This window comes from Labrus bergylta, chromosome 11, assembly GCF_963930695.1.
Source record: "Labrus bergylta chromosome 11, fLabBer1.1, whole genome shotgun sequence".
Lineage (NCBI taxonomy): Eukaryota > Metazoa > Chordata > Actinopteri > Labriformes > Labridae > Labrus > Labrus bergylta.
The window spans coordinates 22,082,685-22,101,745 of record NC_089205.1 but is presented as its reverse complement, the minus strand read 5'-3'; the positions used below and the strand labels follow the sequence as shown (position 1 = coordinate 22,101,745).

Genomic DNA, 19,061 nt, shown 5'->3' with positions numbered 1-19,061 from the left:
CACACACACACACACACACACACACACACACACACACACACACACACACACACACACACACACACATGGCAGTTCACTGTATTCACTCATCCTCCAGCTGCTGGGAGAACAGGTAAGTCTCAAGTCCTTCCAGAAACCTGCAAATCTACATGAAGCAAATCTGGCTGATGGCAAAGCAGCCAGTATACAAATACTAATACCCCAGTTTACAAATAGGCTACTTGATAGCAAGTGAAAGTTATAGCCTACACTAACAAGTGAAGGTTAATAGGCTAAAGGTAACAAATATTTAAGCATCAAAGATATAGTAAATTTGATAGGCAATTAAATTCATATGATAATGTATTTCAAGACATTGTGTTCTGTTGTAGATTTAATGACTGATCAAATGATTTGAAACTATTGAAACCCACCTCAACAAACAAACTCAAATTCCCAGAGTGCTTCAGTCGCGAGCAGCGGCGGAGGGGGCGGGGCGTTTGCACTTCGTTGCTCGGAAACTGTTTAGCGCGCTGCCGTTTGTATTCGTCGTGTTTGTGTCTGCGTAGCTCCTGCTGCTGTGTTAAACGGATTATTAGTTTGTTGCAAACTGGTTATAAAACTATGCCTGCTAACGATTCGGCCCATGCTTTAGCCAGGCTATCATTCTTCACCTATATTTACTGAGCTGCGGGATGAAGAGCAGAAAACAGAAGTCCGTCAAAGCTGGAGGCAGCAAAAAGAAAGGTAAAGTGTTGTTAGCTTTGGCTAGCTGCTAGCATCACACAGGACTGTAGTTAAGTAGCTGTTACCGTCAGCTGTCAGTCTCTCATTGGCCTCGTATGTCAGCTTAAAAGATAATAAAGTATAGAAACGATGTGTTGTATCTTTCTCTCTGTTTGTGATGTTTTTGTGATGTGCGTGTTCTCAATCTTTGTTTGCATTTGTTCGTTAAATAAAAGTTAAATATTTAGTGTACCTTTAGTTTGATGGGAAACAGAAGCCTTAAAATACTGAAAGTAAAAGTTAACAACTATTAAATAACTTTATGGTAATTACCCTTTTCAGAATACTGTTATCTTGTTTTAATGGGAATGCATATTTACAATAATATTTGAATATATATTAAGACATCACAGTAATAGAATTACTTGATTACATCTTGAGATGTTTTTAAGAAAGATTTTTGAACTTACATTTCAATATGCTTAAATTAATAAGATCTGTAGAGAATAGATCATATCAACATATGTAACTCCAGAAAGTAAACAACTGAACATACAATGTCTGCCAACAACCAGGCAGAACCTGCAACAAATGCTAAACTTGATGTTTGCATCATATGTCGTTCATTCTCTTCTATAAGTTATGTACTGTGCATGTTTTGAGTCCGCTGATATAAACATAAACTCCTTACAGTCCCCAGCGATGTGACCCCGTCCACCAGCCTCCCTCCTCTGGTCGAGGGACAGCTGAGATGCTTCCTGCGAGTGACCATAAGTCGTGTGTTATGGACGGTTCACAAACCTCCGTCTGCGACATTCATCAGGCTGCGCTGGTGGGGAGAGTCATCCAACGGGACTCATTTCTTACCAAGAGATGGATCACAGCTGTCACAGAAGATCATCAAGACCACAGCTCGCTTCCCCATTCGCTGTGGGCCAAAGCAGTTCACCTCATATCTTACAGGTAACTTAGGACACTTTCAAATATCTAATTTTAATGTTTCTTAAAACACATTTTTAAAAAACGAACAATACCCTGTCATTGATGAACAGATATGGGCTCTATGGTTCTGGAAGTTCTGACGAAACCGGATCATTTGCCGATTGCAAGATCTCAGGTGGCCGGCATCTCTCGTCTCTCTCTTTCACACTCCATAAGTGGATTTTACACCATCATTTCTCCCACATCTGAGAAGCTCGGAGAGTTACAGGTGAGTGGAAATTGATATTTACCTTCCAGCTGCGCTTGTGGGAAAGTGTATTTTATGTTTGGTTAACACTAAAATTTTGTGTTGTACAATGACTTAATGACTACCTCATAATTAAGAGCTATGCAGAGACTCAGCTCAAATAATTTCCATCACCAGTTGTTATTCATATCCACGTCTGGTTCTTTTATCTCTTCAGGTATCACTCAACTTGGAGCCCCTAGTGGAAGCCTATGACAGCAGCAGCTCATGTCCCGCCACAGATATCAGCACTGAAGTACTGCAAGTCCCCACACTGACTGTGCCTTTGCAGCCCAGATCACTCTCAGCTGGCGGCAGCGGTGGAAACACACCCAGGTTTGAAGTTGTTCCTGTTCCTAATATAATAGTCTTCTTAGCTGTAAAAGCTGACAGGTGGTAAGTTAATCCTGGATCAGAACGTACTTATTGTATATTTTGCTGTAATGTTTTCAGAGGGAAAGACCACTTATATTTCCAAAATGAGCAAAAGGACAACGGCAAAGAAGAGTCCCTGAAGAATCCGTTGTCGGGAACAAACAGATCTCAGAACTATCAAACAGCTGTGAATCCTACCAATGATATCCTCTCAGGTTGGTTTCAGAACGACTTAACATCCTTTATATACAACTAAAAAAGGAAACATTTTGCATTTGCTTGACAGCCTCTCCCACATTTTCTTCAAACACAGTTATTCTCGAGCGTGGAAACAAGCTGAGAAATGCCATGGTCGTATCAGCTTTAAAATGTGACACAGATTCTGCCCCAGCTCTGAAAGACACACCTCTGCCTCTCCCAAAGGATAACATCCTGCCACTGTCCAAGTGAGTGTTTATACATTTTGTAATAACAATGCTTTCTACCACCTTTAATGCATAGTCTATAACATTTTGTTTCTCTGTCAGCAGACCCTCCCCTTCTCCCTCTGGAACGTTTCTTCAAAATATTCTTCATGCTGATTCAGCTCTCAAGCACTGTGACGATGTTGCTGTAGTCAAAGACGATGGCTTAGATTGTCCTGCAGACATGGATAACAGAGCTGTTGATCTGCTACTTGGCAGGTACGTATGTGTGCATTAACTTCATGAGTCAACCAATACAAGCCTTTTCTGTCACCATGACTGTTAGTCTTCTTTTTTTTTTTTTTTAATTCCTTTTTAGCCTGAACACTTCTCCTCTGCCTCCCTGGGATGGAGAGCGCTGCTCCCTAGAATCTCTGTCTGGCCATAGCAGTGTGTGTGGGGACAGTGAGCTCAATGACCCTCAATATGACCAGAGCTTACTGGAAAATTTGTTTTATAAAACCCCTGTAAGTATTAAGAGCTAAAACTCCTGCAACACCAAAAATGTGTATTTTTAAGTGAAATATTACTTTAAGTTTACTTGCATTTTCTTGCAGAGAATTTTTAATTTTAATTTTTTTCTCATTTTCTTTCAGATTATAGACATGACCCAAAGTGACCCTGAGGCTGGGGAACGACAAACAGAGTCCTCCAGCCAAAAACATCCGACACAGTCTGGACCTAAGACTAGTGGACGGTAAGGGCCTTTAAATGCTTGTTAGTCCATGCTGCATCTTTTCTTAGAAGGTCAGGAGGTCACCTTATTTTTTTTATTTTTTTAAATCCTTTTACTTTCTAATGTTATTTATGTGGTTCCTGCGTGCGCACCATGGTTCGTGCGTACGGATGCCATGAGTCCTCCAAGCCAGCGGACTCAGGTTTGAGTCTGACCTGTGGCTTCTTTCCCGCATGTCATTCCCCACTCTCTCTCTCTCCCTGATTTCTGACTTTATCCACTGTCCTGTCTCTAAACTAAAGGCATATAAAGCCCGAAAATAAACATTGATTTGATAAATCTGTTATGCACAATGCATTTAAAAATCAAAGGATCCAGAAATGCATATAATTGACACGAATGCAATGAGAATAGTCTAAATTCAACCTCCTGTTATACCACTGTTTGTACATTCGAGACCATTATTTACCATATTTTGATTGTGCAGTCCAAATTCAGAGCCTAAGCGGTCTGCAGATGCTGCTGATTTTCCACCTGGCCTGAGTTCAGAGCACATGTCTTTACTGAGTTCGATGCGGCTGGCGAGAGTCACCATTGACTCTCTGACCGTACCTTCAGGGAGTTCTAACACCACACCTGGGAAAACCTCAAGTAAAGGAAAACCCCCTCGACCATTAAAAATGAAGAAGTGGTAAGCAAAGTATTTGAAATGTTTTCAACTTCTCTTTAAAAAAAATTGTCATTATGAATATCACAAGTCTTTCATATGTCTTTTCTCTTTCACTAGCACATATTTCATTGAGTACCTGTTCCCAAAGGCTTCGACTTGTAGTCGACATGATCGCACTAAAGGCAGAGAAGGAGAAGTTACAAGAGCTGTTGCCAGTAAAGTCAATGGAGGAGGTAAGATCTGTAAGAATCCTTTCATTTATACGTGAGAACAATCTAATGGTATCTTACATATATTTTACTTCTTTTCCTTATTTAGTGGTCAGGTTCCACCAGCACACCGTGTTTCCTGTCTTCCTCAGCACAGCAACTGTTAAACAATGGTGGGAAACTGATCTGATTTTTAAGATTCACTCACGCAACAGCGACCAAAAGAAAGTAAGTAAGAAGCTTTGGGCAAAAATGTAAACTCTTTTGATTGGTTAAAATTGGTCATATTTGTTGAGTGTCTCTTGAGTATCAACCCTGTATGTTTCTGTTTCCTACATTGGTCCCTGTCTGAATTAATTGAGGTTAGCTGTTGTGTGATAATAAATAAAAAGGCTCATCTTTTGGCAGAACACAACCAAACATATTATTTCACCTTTAACATGGTTGGTATGGTTACAGATATTAATGATGTGTTCTATTGAAATGATACATTTACTCTGTCAAACACGGTATCTCATTCTGCACTGAAAGAAAAAACAGCTTCAATACAAGAGTGGAAGTAAAAAATAAAGAAGTTTATCAGTCATAACTATGATGCACTATAATGCTGTATGGTCTCTCTTGTTACAGCCTGTTCTCATTGGTAAGGCAGTTCACCCTCTGCACTGTCTGCTGCAGAGTAAGCAGCTGAGTCAGTCTGTCATCTTACCTGTGCTGAATGTGGAAGGAAACTGTGAAATGCGGCAAGTTGGACCTCTAAAGGTGACATACTGCTTTTTTTGTTTGTTTGTTTGTTTTTTTTTACCCATGAATTGATGTTTGCAAGCCAGACTTTCTTAAGCAAGTTTTTTTTCCCCCCAGGTGTCACTAGAACTTGCAACAGACAACAAAGAGTTCTCCTCTGAAAAAAAAAGAAGCAAGTTGGCTTGGGGCGACACATCTCCTTCACAAACTGCACTCAGTCCACACAGAGAGAGCAGCTCCAGGCCTCAGCAGGTTGACACAAGCAGGGAGGATTTACAAGATGGCTCTTTTGGAGATTCAAGGCTTAAAGTTTGGAGTCCTCAAAAACCCTTCAAAGAACCCACTCCCCATCATGTCCTGCACACATCTCCTCATAAATCCTGTCGGCAGGTGGAGGAGGATCCTGAGGTCCTTCTGCACACCTTACTCATGGTGCCAGATGGCAAAGACTTCAACTGTGGGCCCATGCAGGCTCCCAATGTGTACTTGAACTGTAAACTGTTTTGGAGCGATGAAACTGCACGATCTGGGATCAGTTGGGGTCAGAGAAATCCATCATTCAACTTTGTTCAGGTCAGTCCAGGATATCAAGTCCTATAAGCCAGTGGTTCTCAAACTATGGTACGCGTACCACCGGTGGTACACAAAGAAATCTCCACAATATAAAAAACAAACCGTTGTACTCTTATCTAGCTTGTATCTATTGGGTTGTATTTATATAAGAAGTATATTTAAGAAGTTTTCAATCGGGTTACAGTAGGGACGTCTTTTAAACGCACACTTCTTTATGACTTTTCTCCAACCTCTTCCTCAGGTGACTCCTGTGGCCTTAACATCCAAACTGCTGGAACGTATGAGGAACAACGTGATGGTGGTTGAGGTGTGGCAGAAGACAGGAAGCTCAGCGGAAGATCGACTCCTGGGCCTCGTTAAATTACCTCTCCACCAGTTCTACATGTCGTTCAGGCAAGTCGAGTAAAGGCATAGGACAAATCATGTAAACGATAACTAGAGATTTCAAGAGGTAGAAAGCTGGAATGGGCAGTCTGTATTTGTTTGACAAAATTTACCTGAAACTTTCTTGACAATTGATTCATAATTTATGTAAGCACTCATGCAAATATAGAGAAAATTCACTCAAATATGAATATTTTTCATTTTCATATTTTTTAATTATTTTTTGCTTCTCTTTTTGTAAGATGAATTACTTTTTATAGTTACTTTTTGCAGTCAAAACAAGCTTTTAGAAAATCACAACTTTACACCTTAAGTGGACATTTTTACCAACATTTCCCCCAATTTCTTGACAGTTTCAAAACCAAATGCCTTCTCGATTGAGATTAAAGATTCTCCTTCACGGCTCCAGGAATTGTGATATTTTTGTTTGTGGGCTAAAAAGCTAAACAGACTGTTGTTTTATAGCCTGCCCTCTGGGAGGTGCTATTGCACACCTAATTCAAATAGCAGGTGGCGATGGTAATTGCAATTGTGTTTATCTAACACAAAGGTGTATTTTACAAGTGAACTAAATCTGCTGGATAAAATATGTAAAAACACATAAATACAATAATTTATAAAAGAAATGCAATAAAGCCCAAGCATGCAGAAAATGAATCAATGGAGCGTACAAACAACATTCCTTTATCATACCACAAAGCAACACAATGGTGGCACAGGTCTTTTTTTAAATTTTATAATTAGACTGTATGTACTCTCTTTTTTTTTTTTCTTTTTTACTCCCCAGGGATCCAAAGATCGCCCACCTTCTTCTCCAGGCGCAGTACCCTGTTTTAGGGGTGGACTGCTACATGCCCGTGGTTGACGTGTTCTCAGGCGGTTGTAAAGGACATCTCAGGGTTGTTCTGGCTCTGGGCCAATCAGAGCAGATAGTTGTCTTTCAGCGCACAAGGGATGAAACCTACAACTCTTTACCTCATCTTGTGAGACCAGTTCATCTGCTCGATCACCAACCACATTCTCAAACAAAGGTCAGTGTTAATGTGAGCCACACAACGCTTGAAGCATCTTTCATTATCTTTGTTGTCAACCAGATAAGTGAAGGTTTGACAGCATGTCTCATCACTCAACGCCTGCTTATAGGAAAGGTTCTTTAGAGTTGAATGAGGAATAAAATGCTGATGTGCAAATCAGTTCAAAGCTGAACTTTTAAATGAGTTAATGAGTTACTAAACACAGTAACCTGTTTTTTTTACCATGAGGAATGGTTCAAAAAGGTCATATTTAATAACAGAGTTCTATTTTCTATAAGATATACTTTGGAAAAATGTATAAGAAATGTTTAGACTCAACGCTGTGCGGACAACATGTCGACTCTCTCATCTCGTTTCACCATTGTGTTTTTCCTCAGGTCATTGAATCACGCCCGAACACTATGAGAGAACATCTGTTTGTTATTCGAGTGGAGAAGGTGAATGGGCTGACACCTCTGCAGTCAACAGTGTGGGGTGAGGCAGACTGCTACATCCAGTACAGTTTCCCCTGTCAGGAGGGAGACCCAGCTGCAAAAGTGGATGAAAACTTAATAGAGAGCAGTAAGGCTATTTGTGTGTATAAAACCTTCAAATGAAGATTTCCCAACCAGGCTTTTCCTCCTTCTGCATCACACTGACCTGAGTACTGTTATCTCTTCTCCGACAGGCCTGAACCTGAAGGTCTTTCGTACCACCACGACTCTCTGTGTCCCTGACCCGGTGTTCGGCCACACTGAGACTCATGTGCTTCTGGCTCCTGAAGGAGTTCCTGCTCAGAGGCTGCTGCTCAGCTCTCTTTCAAGTCAAGGCCTAAGCAGTGGAGGGGGGGTCCAGTTTGAAGTGTGGTGCAGGTTTGTGTTTTTTACTGTCTTTTTACTGTCGTGTCCATGTCTTGTTTCTATCTTGTAAATCTAGCAACATCTGCTTAATGCAACCTTTAAATAGGACTTATTATACCACCTTGTCCACCTTTTAGAACATTCCCCATGTGGTCTAAATGAAACATCTGTGCTGTGCTTTGGTCAAAATATAACATGAATCAAGCACCAGAGGAGGTTTGTGACCCTGTATAAACTCTCAGAGCTCTCCTTTTTGATGTGTGTGTCTCTTTAAATGCAATGAGCCCCCCCCTGAGTTTTCCCCGTAGACATCACTCCTTCGCTAGCAAGAATAAAAATGGCGGGCCTGCCACCTTCTAGGCTGGGGGTGGATTCCATGGGTAGAGATATCAGGGGAGGGGAGGGGAGGGTCTTTTTTTTTTTTTTTTACCATGTGACATCACAAGGAGAGCACATTTGAAACAGAGCATTTTTCTCTGTGTTGTAAGACTTATACAGATCACAAACAAAGGACTGGGTGGGTTTACTTCACATTTTGTGGGTCAGTAGTCACTCAGGTTACCCAAATATATGTTCAAAAAAGTTGATTTTTCACAATATGTCCCCTTTAAGTGTCTAAGATAGGTATTATAATGATTGCTGTTCATAGCATAGGACATAAATTTGTTTCTTACACAGTTTTTTATGTCTTTGTAGATATTATTATCCAAATGTTCGAGACCAGCTTGTCGCCAAAGGATTACTCCCGTTGTCAAAGCTGTGCGCCATGATCACCATGCAGAGACAGCATCCTGATGAGGCTCAAATGTTCTCCCTGCCCCTGATTCCCAGGACAGACAGTCCCACCGGGCGTCAGCCTCTGCCCTCAGGTACACAGACACGCAGATTTATGGTATTAAAATACTGTATTGAAACATTTAGTTTCTTAAATGTTCAGACTTCTCTGCTTTTTTTTTTTTTAAGGCCTGCTGGATGTGTGTGTTAGGTACAAGCACCGACCAATGAGAACTGAAGGGCAGACAGTTAGAGGGGCTTCTGCTCGTGTTGTGACACTCGCGGTCCAAGTGCACAGAGCGTCAGGTCTGCAGGCAGCAGCACGGTAAATCCCCACTGGCGTCCTACTTCTGTGCTTTGATATTGTCCATGTGATAGTTTGCAAAATCAGGTGTTCAAGGTGGAATGGGTGCATATTTTAAGTAGGAGGGAAACAAATGTGTTGTTCGCTCCAATGCTTTATACAAGTCAAACTGAACAGTCCTGGTGTGCACTGGATTACTCTGATCTTCAAAGCTGTCTGTTCCTGCTCTAGCTGCACCCTGGATGAGTAGCACGGCTGCGCACAGGACACCCATTGATCCTTTGTTATCAAATATCTCACTGCTATTGCCAAGAAAACTGGTTTAACTTGTGTACTTGTGTTAACTGTTGTGGGCTGACAAATTGTTATGTTCTTGATCTTTTTATATGATAAAACATCAGTTAAAGTTAAACAAAATTTGCTATATTTCTTCCTTGTACGTATTTGTGGTTGCTGCTGCAGTGTCCTCAGATTGGAATATTGCTTCTGCATTTCAGGGTTTTGTCAGAACAGGATGACAGATTCAGCTACTTTGCCGGTGTGGGAGTGAACTCGTACGTCACAGTCCAACTCTCCTTCCTGCCTGAGAGTGACAGGAGGTGCACCCGTGTAGCTGCGAGGACCTTTTGCCCGGAGTTTGACCACCACGTGGAGTTGTCCTGTGACCTGCTGGTTCAAAGGAGCAGCGGAGAAACCCGCAGCCTGGCTGAGCAGCTGGAGGAGGCCTCTGCTGTCTTCACTGTCTGGAACAAAGACAGTCGCAAAGGATTAAGTAGGCTTATTTTCTTTTTTTACCACAACATGTTAAGCTAGGTAACAGATTACACATCACTTGTTATGAATATTACCAGGCACACTTCTTGTGCTTGCAATAATGTCTTCAACACTGTTACCCTACTTGTATTTACATTTCCTTGAAGAAAGATTTATGTACATGATGCAGTGAAACCAAAATTACATCTGTTATTTCTTTGTTAATGTAAACAGAGATCCTCCAAGTATAGGCTAAAAAAAATTATGTACAACAGATTTGTATTGTATGGTATTGAAATAGTGTTTCTGTATCTGTTCAATTCAAATTGTAGTCCCTATTTTCAGTATCTAAGGGGTTAATTTGTTGTTTTCCATTTGTTGCCGCAGTGCTTGACCAAAAGCGAAAGGATGTGATGTTGGGAACAATGAAAATACCGCTGGCCGATCTCATAAATAAAAGAACAGGTAGGCTGCACTCTGACAGACTGCTTGGTCAACTAGGTATCCTTAAGGACAAATAGTCATTATGCTTTCTTTGTTTTTTATATCAGGTATATCAGGCTGGTTTGGACTTTATATACCACAAGATACAAGTTCCTCTCAGCACCAGCACATCTTGGTTGGGGGCCTTGAGATCTCAGTTAACTTCGCCCACCACTCGGACAGGGAAAGAGTCATTAAAGCTGCTCAAGGCGTGGGCTGGGAAAGAACCCAGAATGAAATGCAAGATGAAGAAGAAGAAGAAGAAGACTGGGAGAACAGCACAAGAAAAATCTCTTTGACTTTTTCGATGCCTAGAGTGTGGATACCTGTCCATTGTTTACTCCTGCCGGGCCACAGTGAGCTGCAGCGATCCACTTACTGCTACTTCAGGTACAAGTTCTACGACCAGGAAGCTTTCTGCTCACAGATGAAACACCCCTCTGTTGAGGAGGAAGGCCAAGCCACTGTGACTTTCCAGGGAAGTAGAAGTGTGGAGCTGATGAGCACTCAGCCCTTGGTGTGGTATCTTCGAGAGGAGAGGCTGGAGGTACAGGTGTGGGTGGCCTTTAAAAAAGACAAAACCCAAAGGCCCCGAGATACAGACCGACTGGTTGGTTCAGCTTTTGTCGATCTGTCTTCTCTTGCGAAGACGCCTAAGCAGAAGCTCACTCTCAGTGGTAAGAAGTTATAGATATTTTTTTATTTAATAAAACTCTAGCTATATTTCTGTGTGTATTCACAGTTTTGTGATATTACAGGAGTGTATCCGCTGTTCAGGCGCTCAGCAGCTGATCTACAAGGGGCTGCACTCAGGGTGCACATTACCCTCACAGTTGGTTTGGTCCCTATGGAGGTTCCTGCTGGGGTTGACGCCCAGGTGGACTCAGACAGCCAGGCAGAGCTCTTACCGGAAGAGACAGAAGCAGCAAATCGAACCCCTTCGCCTGCTTCGCCCGAAAAGTCCCGAACACAGAGTAGACACAAGAACAAATCCACCAGAGCAACTCCAGACTTTCCATCAGTTCAGCACACAGAAACGAGCCTGGATGAATCTTTCCCTGTGACTGTGACAGTGGACAGTGCGATGCACCTGAATCTGAAAGGTGAAGATTGATCTCTTTTTCTCTCCACCTTTTTTCTTTTTATGTATTAAATAAACAATCTCGTGTTTCCCTTGAAGGCTGTCCTCTTACAGAGCGCAATGGAGGGACGCTGTGCTGCTGTGTTTCGTACCTCACTGCAGACTCTGATGAACCTGCGTCCACGGCTGTCATAGACAACTCAGACTGCCCTGTTTGGGACCATCAACATGAGTGCAGGTCACCTATACAAGAAATATTACTCTACCTGTAAATCTGTCACTGAAACACATCAAAATAAGGCTGATAGGTTTTTTTTCAATTTACAGGCTTTCAAAACAGCTACTGGTTGATCCACAGCAATCTCTTGTGTTCAAAGTCTGGCATAAAGGAGGTACAGAAAGCACTTTCACTTTTAGATGTGTTGCAGATTGACATTTTTTGATTTATTTCTTCACTCTTGGGTTGACTTACTTCCATAGAAATGGAGAGGGTGCTTGGATTTGCCTCTGTAGACCTGTCCCCCTTACTCTGTGGGTTCCAGTCAGTGTGCGGTTGGTACAACATCACAGACTTCAGTGGTCAGTGTCACGGCCAGCTCAAGGTGTCCATCACTCCACTGAGAGGACTCCAAGACCTCCGAGGACAGAGAAAAACTGTGAATGAGGAAGCTGCCACAAACTCATCAGTGAGAGAAAATATTTTTATAGTGTGCTTTTATTTTATTTTATTTTTTTAAAGGGTGATATTGACAAATGTGTTTGATTGACAGGCTTTATTCCAGGCGCTTCCTCTCAGCTATCATACCACAGCAACTTACACCAGCTTTCCTGCTCACATCAGTCGATACTCCGAGCAGAAGATTTCCTCACCTGACCACACAGACCGGCTGTTCTCTGAAAGGTATCTCAGACATGTTTTGTAAACTAAGTGTTTAAAACCTATTAACACATGCCCCAAAAAGCGTCCACTGCCTGCTGTTTACTTAATGTTTTATCCCTACAAATACTCAGATCCAGTGAGAGTGATCGCCATTTTGAACACATGGACAAAGTTCGTCTTTACCATCAGAGTCTGCAGGAGCAAACGGCAAATAATTCTATTGGTAGCAGCATTGCTGCAGACATCAACCCATCCAGCTCCTTCCTGTTTTCAGCACTCAGGTATCATTCCTCACACAGAAAGTCACTCCTCATTGCTTTGTTGATTTTTAAGCATTATCTTAAAACCTGAACTTTAACATCAACTCTTTCATCTCTGCAGGAAAAAACTCAGTGAGCTGGACAACATCCAGAGATACTTCAGCCGCAAGCTTTCAACTCCCACATTCCCGCCTGTGATTGAGCAGGATGTTCAAACCAAGCATGAGGAGGAGAGGGACGCCGAGACAGACTCATGTCAGCTTCTTCTCAGGTCCAACCAGTTAGTCGGAGAAGTCAACAATATCATTAGTGGTGAGATAAAGATGACCCATATTAGCAAGCTATGTGCTCAATATGACTGGATTTAAATGAACTTAGTATATAGAGGTCATCACCTTCAATTCATTACAGACGCAGTCTTCTGTGTAGCTCACACAGTGGATGCAGTCCTCTGAAGAAGGAACAACGTTGCTCTTTGGTGTCACTCTTAAAGTGACCATGCTATGTATACCTAGAAAATGTATATCAACTAATATCAAGCACAATACTAAAGATCTGCAACTATTGTTTTTATTAAGCTATAGATAATTAAAATGTTATTACAAAGAGAATATCTAAAAAATAATTTGTATAACTTCAAAGCTGAGGAATTCAATCAGAGCAACTGCAGAAAATCAACGATGAGATGCATTAACTGCTACATTTTTTTAAAGCTCCTTCTATGACGGTTATGACTTTATTGTAGACAGGTCAGTAGATGGAGTAGTGAATCAAAAAGGGTCAGATAGTGGGGAACGACATGTGTCAAAGTGCTGAGAGAGATGATCTTGATCGCTAGAAGAAAAAGAGGACAGACAAAGATTGTTCAGTCAGAAATAAGCCTGAGTATTGCTTAAATCTCCGTTGTCCTTTTCACCCAGGTCTACAAGGACACAACCCAACAAAGATTCCCTCAAATCTACCGAGCAGCTCAACAACTTCCCCCTTTGCTGACAACAACCTGCAAACTATCACTGAGTGTCTCTCCAGTCCACGCAGAGCTTCAAACTCTTCCCAAGAAGATGTGTTTCGTATGTTGACGCCTCTGCCAAAGATGCCTGACGACAAGTGGGACTCTGAGCCTGAGGAAGAAAACGACAGACATAACAACCAAGCTTCTGTGTCTGAGGACGAAAACAAAGAAGGGTCAGATAGAGATGAAGACAGCACCGAGCTCAGAGAGGATGAGGAAGCTGAAGAAGACGATGACGGAGACTACGACGTGATCGTTTTGCAGCCGAGACCTCTGAATGAAATGACCTCTTTAACAGACAAAACCAGTCCTTGGACCAGCATCATGTCTGACCCTGATCTGGTTTCTCTTCAAAGCTTGGAGGCATCTGAGGAGCCTGATCTGAGCCAAGATGACGGAGAGAATTGGCAGATGGTTAATCTCCAAACTAACGAAAGTGGTGAGAAACACGAGTTTGCCAGAGGAGAAGTGAGAGAGCGTGATGATGAAAGTTTAAACGGATCAGCAGAAGATGTTTCAGACGTAGACAGACATGTTGAAAGGACACCACGAGTTGTACATGAGAGAGGAGAAGAACCCGACAGCATGAATGAAAAGAGTTCACCACCCAGAACACAGCACACCACAGATACCCATGATGCTTCAGGCACCCAAGACAATCAAGACACTCCACCCAAACTGTATCCTTGATCAGAAGTTGTTGTTTCCTCATCATCATCATACGATTTTTTGCTTCAGCAGATCATGAAATATAAAAAGAAACAGTTTAATGAGAGGTTAACCTTTAGTGAGCATGGAGCTTACAGTTAGCGTGGGAGATGTTTGTTTTAGGGCGCTCTGCAAGAAGGCTTTTTCATCCAGCTCTCTACTTATTAAGTGAAGGTAAAACTCATGGTTAGGGCTCAAATAATGTGTCAATGTTGACTTTTTGTGTCACTCTGAACACAATCAGCAGTCATCGTCATGTGTTGTTTACTCTTGCTCCCACCCCAACTCTTCCCTTCATGGGCTTTGTTGCTTTTCTAAACTACGCTGCCTCACGCTTTTCTGAAGACTGGAGCAGAAAGACTTGAAAATAAACTTCAAATGCAAACATAGTCACAGGCAATCCATTAAACTGATAAGGGGATTGAAATAATAGTATATAATTTAACCTTGTTTTAATTATGTAAAATATGTATAAACATATGATATTGTAGTATTAAAATATGTATTAAGGTTGCTGGTTTAGCGTCGGCTAAGAAATGATTTCAAACACGTATGTGTGATGTTAAACAAGAATACATGGGATGTCCAGGCATGCAGCCTCTGCTACATCGCTCTTAAAAAGTTTAGCTCTGGATGTCACAAAACTAAAGCATAGATTCTTCAAGACAAATTTAAAATCCTAAACCATCTCTCTCTGCTTGTTCTTTTAATTTGATGACATCATCATCATTAGGCCTTTATGGTTTTTCCCGCTATATCTCTTGTATCAACTTGATTTTGCCTGTTGTACTATACCCTCTTCTTGTTTATCTTTAAGTTTTTTTTTTTAACAATCTACATCAAGCTCGGTGCCTGTGGAGGTTCCCAATTTCTTCCTGCCCTCTCACCAGCTGGAGGCATCTATGAGAGCCATACGATTAGCTCCTTCTTTCTCTCAGGCGTCCTGTGACACAGTGAGTATTTGTCACCACCTCTGACATCCACCACCTCTTACTCCTCCTTTTACTTTCAACTCTCTGTGCAGCTTCATGCTCAAACTATTCTCATTGTCATCAGAATGTCATGGTATAAACTTTAACCCCCTGTAGATTTAGATTAGTCCTTAATTACATACCGTCCTATTAGTAGTGTTACATGTTCCCATGTTTCAGAGATCTTTTTAACTAATAAAACATCATACAACAGTGGTTCTCAAACTATGGTACGCGTACCACCGGTGGTACGTGGGCTCCCTGTGGTGGTACGCAAAGATACTAGCTTGTATCTATTGGGTTGTATTTATATCAAATGTGTTTTCCCCTCTAAATTAATCTAGTTTTTGCAACAAACAACTTTAATTTGCTTAATTTATACTCACGCACAGACATAAACAACAGCAGGAGTACGCCTCGTGTTTTGAAAAGTTCCACTCGATATTCCGTTCAGTACTGAATCAACAGCCAGCAGCTGTAGGCCTACAGATATTCTGTTAATGTAGGCCTACATTAACAGATATTCTGTTATTTATTGGAGTTCAGCACACAATCGGCAGCAAGCAGCCCTACATTAAAATTTTTAAAACGGAGCCAGGAGAAGCTTCAGTTTTGATGCATGTACGGACAGCGGACCTTATCGCTCCCCCTCCCTCCCTCTCTCTCTCTCTCTCTCTGTAGCTCTGAAGCTGATGTGATTCTGCTCTCTTTTCATGTCTTAACACTCCGTGGGAGTCGAGAGGGATCTTTTTTTAAAAAGGCAGTTTTGCTAAGTTGAACGCAGAGACTTATAATAGAGTGGCGCTGTTTGCACCGAGCCTGTGGAGCGTGCGCCTGCACTCTCACGCGCTCTCTCTCTCTCTCCCCCGCTACATCTCGTTCTCTCAGCCACGCAGCAATTTTATGAATAAATGAAAAATTTAATGAGAACAGGTCGGAAATATACTTGGGCCCAGGTATCGTGTTTGTGTGGGAAACAGTGGAGACTAAATATTTCCAAACAGGTTGTTGGTATAAAGTTGTCATTTTTATTCTTCTGCACTTTTGTGTGTTCAAGTTCTAGCACTAGCCCTTAGTAGTCCTACAGTGTGGCTGCCAGCAGTCAATAATAAATAATGAATTAATTTGCCTCTTGCATGAAATGTGTGTTGAAATAGGCCTACAGTGTATTTTAACGTCTACCATAATGGCAGTACTTGGAGAGCCAAATATTTTCGGAGGTGGTACGCAGTCTAAAAAGTTTGAGAACCACTGTCATACAACATAGAATTTAAAACGTAAAAGTAGGTTGTAATTAATAGATCATTTCAGATTTGGCTTGATGCACATTGAACACAAGCCAGGCTAGAATAGAGACATTGTGTTTAAGTTCAGTGTAATTTAACTCTCATTTGTGCAACAATAACAGGTCCAGTTACACCCACTTTTATTTAATCTGACGTGCAAATATGTCATTTACATTCTGCACATAATCTTCCAGGAGTTTGTATCCACCCGGTGTCCTTTTGTTCCAATCCATTGTTTACACTTCAATGGAAATGGTGTCATCTATCTGCTCTCATGTGCTCTCTGTTACAGTCCTTTTATATTTCCTCAGTATCTACAGTCAATAGCTGTTGCTTGTTTGAACAGTTTCAGAAAATGTTAACATTCCCTCTGTCACCTATAGTGCGCTCTGTTTAGGGACACTGTGATGATGTAACCAAAGGTTTACTGTAGCAGTTTTATTGCACGAACCAAACACTTCCCTTTGTCCTGATGAATGTTTGTCCTCGACAGTCCGAGCTCAAACATTCAACAAAAACGATTATATAATAAAAAACAGGGGTAGGGGTAGGGTTAGGGTTACGAGGGGTTTTATTTTTGAATTTCAGGGCATGGAGTTTAACTAAGATGGTTTATTCTATTATATTAAAGGGGCTATATGTAACTTTCAAAAATACTGTGTTTGTAGCGATACCGCAGGCTGTTAGGCGAACTGCACCAGTTACCTGTTGCTTGCTCTCGCTCGCGTGCTCGTACGTACACAAACGAGCATCATCATCGGCCGCGAAACACTAGATATTTACCGGCATAATGTTTACAGAGGAGGTAAAAGTGTGAAAGTCTGTGTAGGAGTCTTTGTGTCTGTATTCATTCTCCATCCTACAAAAACGACACTCTCGGCAGGAACTGGCTGAGAGCAGGAGTGTGTGATGAGTTTGTCCGCCTTTGGGAGCTCCTAGGGCGGATAGAAGTGTGTGGAAGACGGCCTCTGGCTGTAGCGGGGAGTGTGTGATGAGTTTGTACTGTTGATCTCTGTAAGCGGAGCGGAGTGAGGAGGACGTCGAGAACGCGCATATAACATCACTTCCTGGAGCTTAATACGAAAAATACGACCCGGGGAAAAATTTTATACAGGCAACACAGATGTGAACATGTACTTTTTCATATCCGTTAACCGTTCACTTATTAATGGGCGATAAAAAACGATTTATACCTTTAAGTAATACAAATATACCAAAAAGAATCAACATCAAACTTGAACATTATTCTCTATATATAGATAATTAGATCTGTAATAAGGGTAGGTATAATAAGCTGAAGCGGTGAAATAGTTCTTGTCTTTTCTTGAAAGCGAATGCCTTTGTTATTATGTTTTTTTATTCTACTATTTATATGCATATTCCTAATAGAAAACTGTATACGTGGACCGAAATAAATGACTACTCCTAAAACTACTATATGCAGTTAGATAATATAAACAAACAAAATCACAATGCAACTTCGTAAGTTGTTGAAAAAACAACATTTTATTTTCTTCTGTTCCTCTGTTCCTTCAGTCACAATAAACCTTAATGGCTGTTTAAACACACACACACATACATAACTACTGTACATTGCATTATGGATTACGTTTAAAGGAGTGTGCGAAAATGACATTCATACTTTTAGTTTAAGGTGGGGTTTGATGTGTTTGAGGAACAGAACGCTCAAAGAAGAGCTAATAAACGGTTGCATGCAGTAAATCCTACTTAATAGTCTTCTTATTAAGAAACATTAACTGAAGCCTTGCCTTGCTTGACTTGTGATGTTACCACACACCTTAAAAAACACAACAAGCTAACCTTTGACTTACTGGTGTGTTTGCTTTTAGTCACACCTTGCACATGTGCCTTTCTACTTCTAAGTACTAAATTCTGAGGTTCAAAGTGTGATTGATGCAAAACTCACTGAAGATGTGTTTCTGTTGTGACCTTTACAGGGTCGAGGCTCTTCAGGTCACAGGATGACACATCTCCGAGGTCCTCGACAGCGACCCGACATGTCGCCATCATCCATGAAGAAAGAGACTGAACGGATAGCTAAAATATTTGCTGCTCACTTTGACGACAGTTAACATCCTGTGGTCTGATCGTATTTGAACAGCTCAATGGAAGAATGAAAAAGCCTTAAAAGATCATGTAACTTAATATAATATTTTGTATTTTTTATAAATAAACAGGAACTGTTACCGGTTTTTATAAATGTCTCTTTTTAGATTCTCTTTACAAAAATAATGAATGCGTTCTGATGTTCATGATAAATGTGGCAAGGCTTGCATTATTTTCCAGATGTGAGTGCGTTGGGAATCTGAAACTCGTCACTACACTGCTTCCTGATTACTTTTCAAATGAAAAGACATTGGTAAAAACTTAAAGTGCAATTCAACCAAATGTAATAAAAACATTTAATATCTTTATCTTATTAAAAACAGTGGAGTCATTATAGCTACTGTTATATCGGCCGTCAACCTCTTTCATCTTAACTGTTGGCCAGCTAACTTTAGGCTACTCTGAACTTCACGGCAACAGAATTTAAGCTTATCTTTTTTTATTGTGTTGCGCTGTCTAACAGTAATGTAGCGAGGTATAGGTCCAGTCAGACCCTCTTGTATAAAATAGGAAAATAATCA

At 41.1% G+C, this 19,061-nt stretch overlaps 1 protein-coding gene across 2 annotated transcripts; it reads left to right on the top strand.

Annotated features, from left to right (window-relative positions):
• The first annotated feature begins 497 nt into the window (after window positions 1-497).
• c2cd3 (C2 domain containing 3 centriole elongation regulator) lies at window positions 498-18,626 on the top strand. 2 transcript variants are annotated; one of them, XM_029280620.2, is made up of 33 exons: window positions 498-726; window positions 1,399-1,668; window positions 1,758-1,915; window positions 2,112-2,269; window positions 2,387-2,523; window positions 2,622-2,754; window positions 2,839-2,991; window positions 3,092-3,239; window positions 3,369-3,469; window positions 3,936-4,139; window positions 4,236-4,351; window positions 4,437-4,555; window positions 4,958-5,089; window positions 5,189-5,644; window positions 5,886-6,037; window positions 6,816-7,059; window positions 7,440-7,623; window positions 7,730-7,913; window positions 8,598-8,770; window positions 8,865-9,000; window positions 9,477-9,751; window positions 10,120-10,197; window positions 10,284-10,892; window positions 10,974-11,318; window positions 11,396-11,534; window positions 11,624-11,688; window positions 11,777-11,982; window positions 12,067-12,197; window positions 12,308-12,457; window positions 12,558-12,748; window positions 13,357-14,128; window positions 15,001-15,109; window positions 18,372-18,626. In XM_029280620.2, the coding sequence occupies exons 1-33, from the start codon at window positions 675-677 to the stop codon at window positions 18,504-18,506; spliced, it is 6,615 nt and encodes a 2,204-aa protein (XP_029136453.2). In that variant the 5' UTR covers window positions 498-674; the 3' UTR covers window positions 18,507-18,626. The 2 variants fall into 2 exon arrangements, with proteins under 2 accessions (XP_029136453.2, XP_065816431.1); XM_065960359.1 differs by having other exon boundaries at window positions 2,836-2,991.
• The last annotated feature ends 435 nt before the right edge of the window (window positions 18,627-19,061 follow it).

Bases quoted from the DNA above. Each gene is read 5' to 3' on its own strand.
- c2cd3 (XM_065960359.1), top strand. From the start codon at position 675: ATGAAGAGCAGAAAACAGAAGTCCGTCAAAGCTGGAGGCAGCAAAAAG. The intron at 2,524-2,621 runs GTTGGTTTCAGA...CTTCAAACACAG, and splicing joins TACCAATGATATCCTCTCAG to TTATTCTCGAGCGTGGAAAC. The intron at 10,893-10,973 runs GTAAGAAGTTAT...GTGATATTACAG, and splicing joins GCAGAAGCTCACTCTCAGTG to GAGTGTATCCGCTGTTCAGG.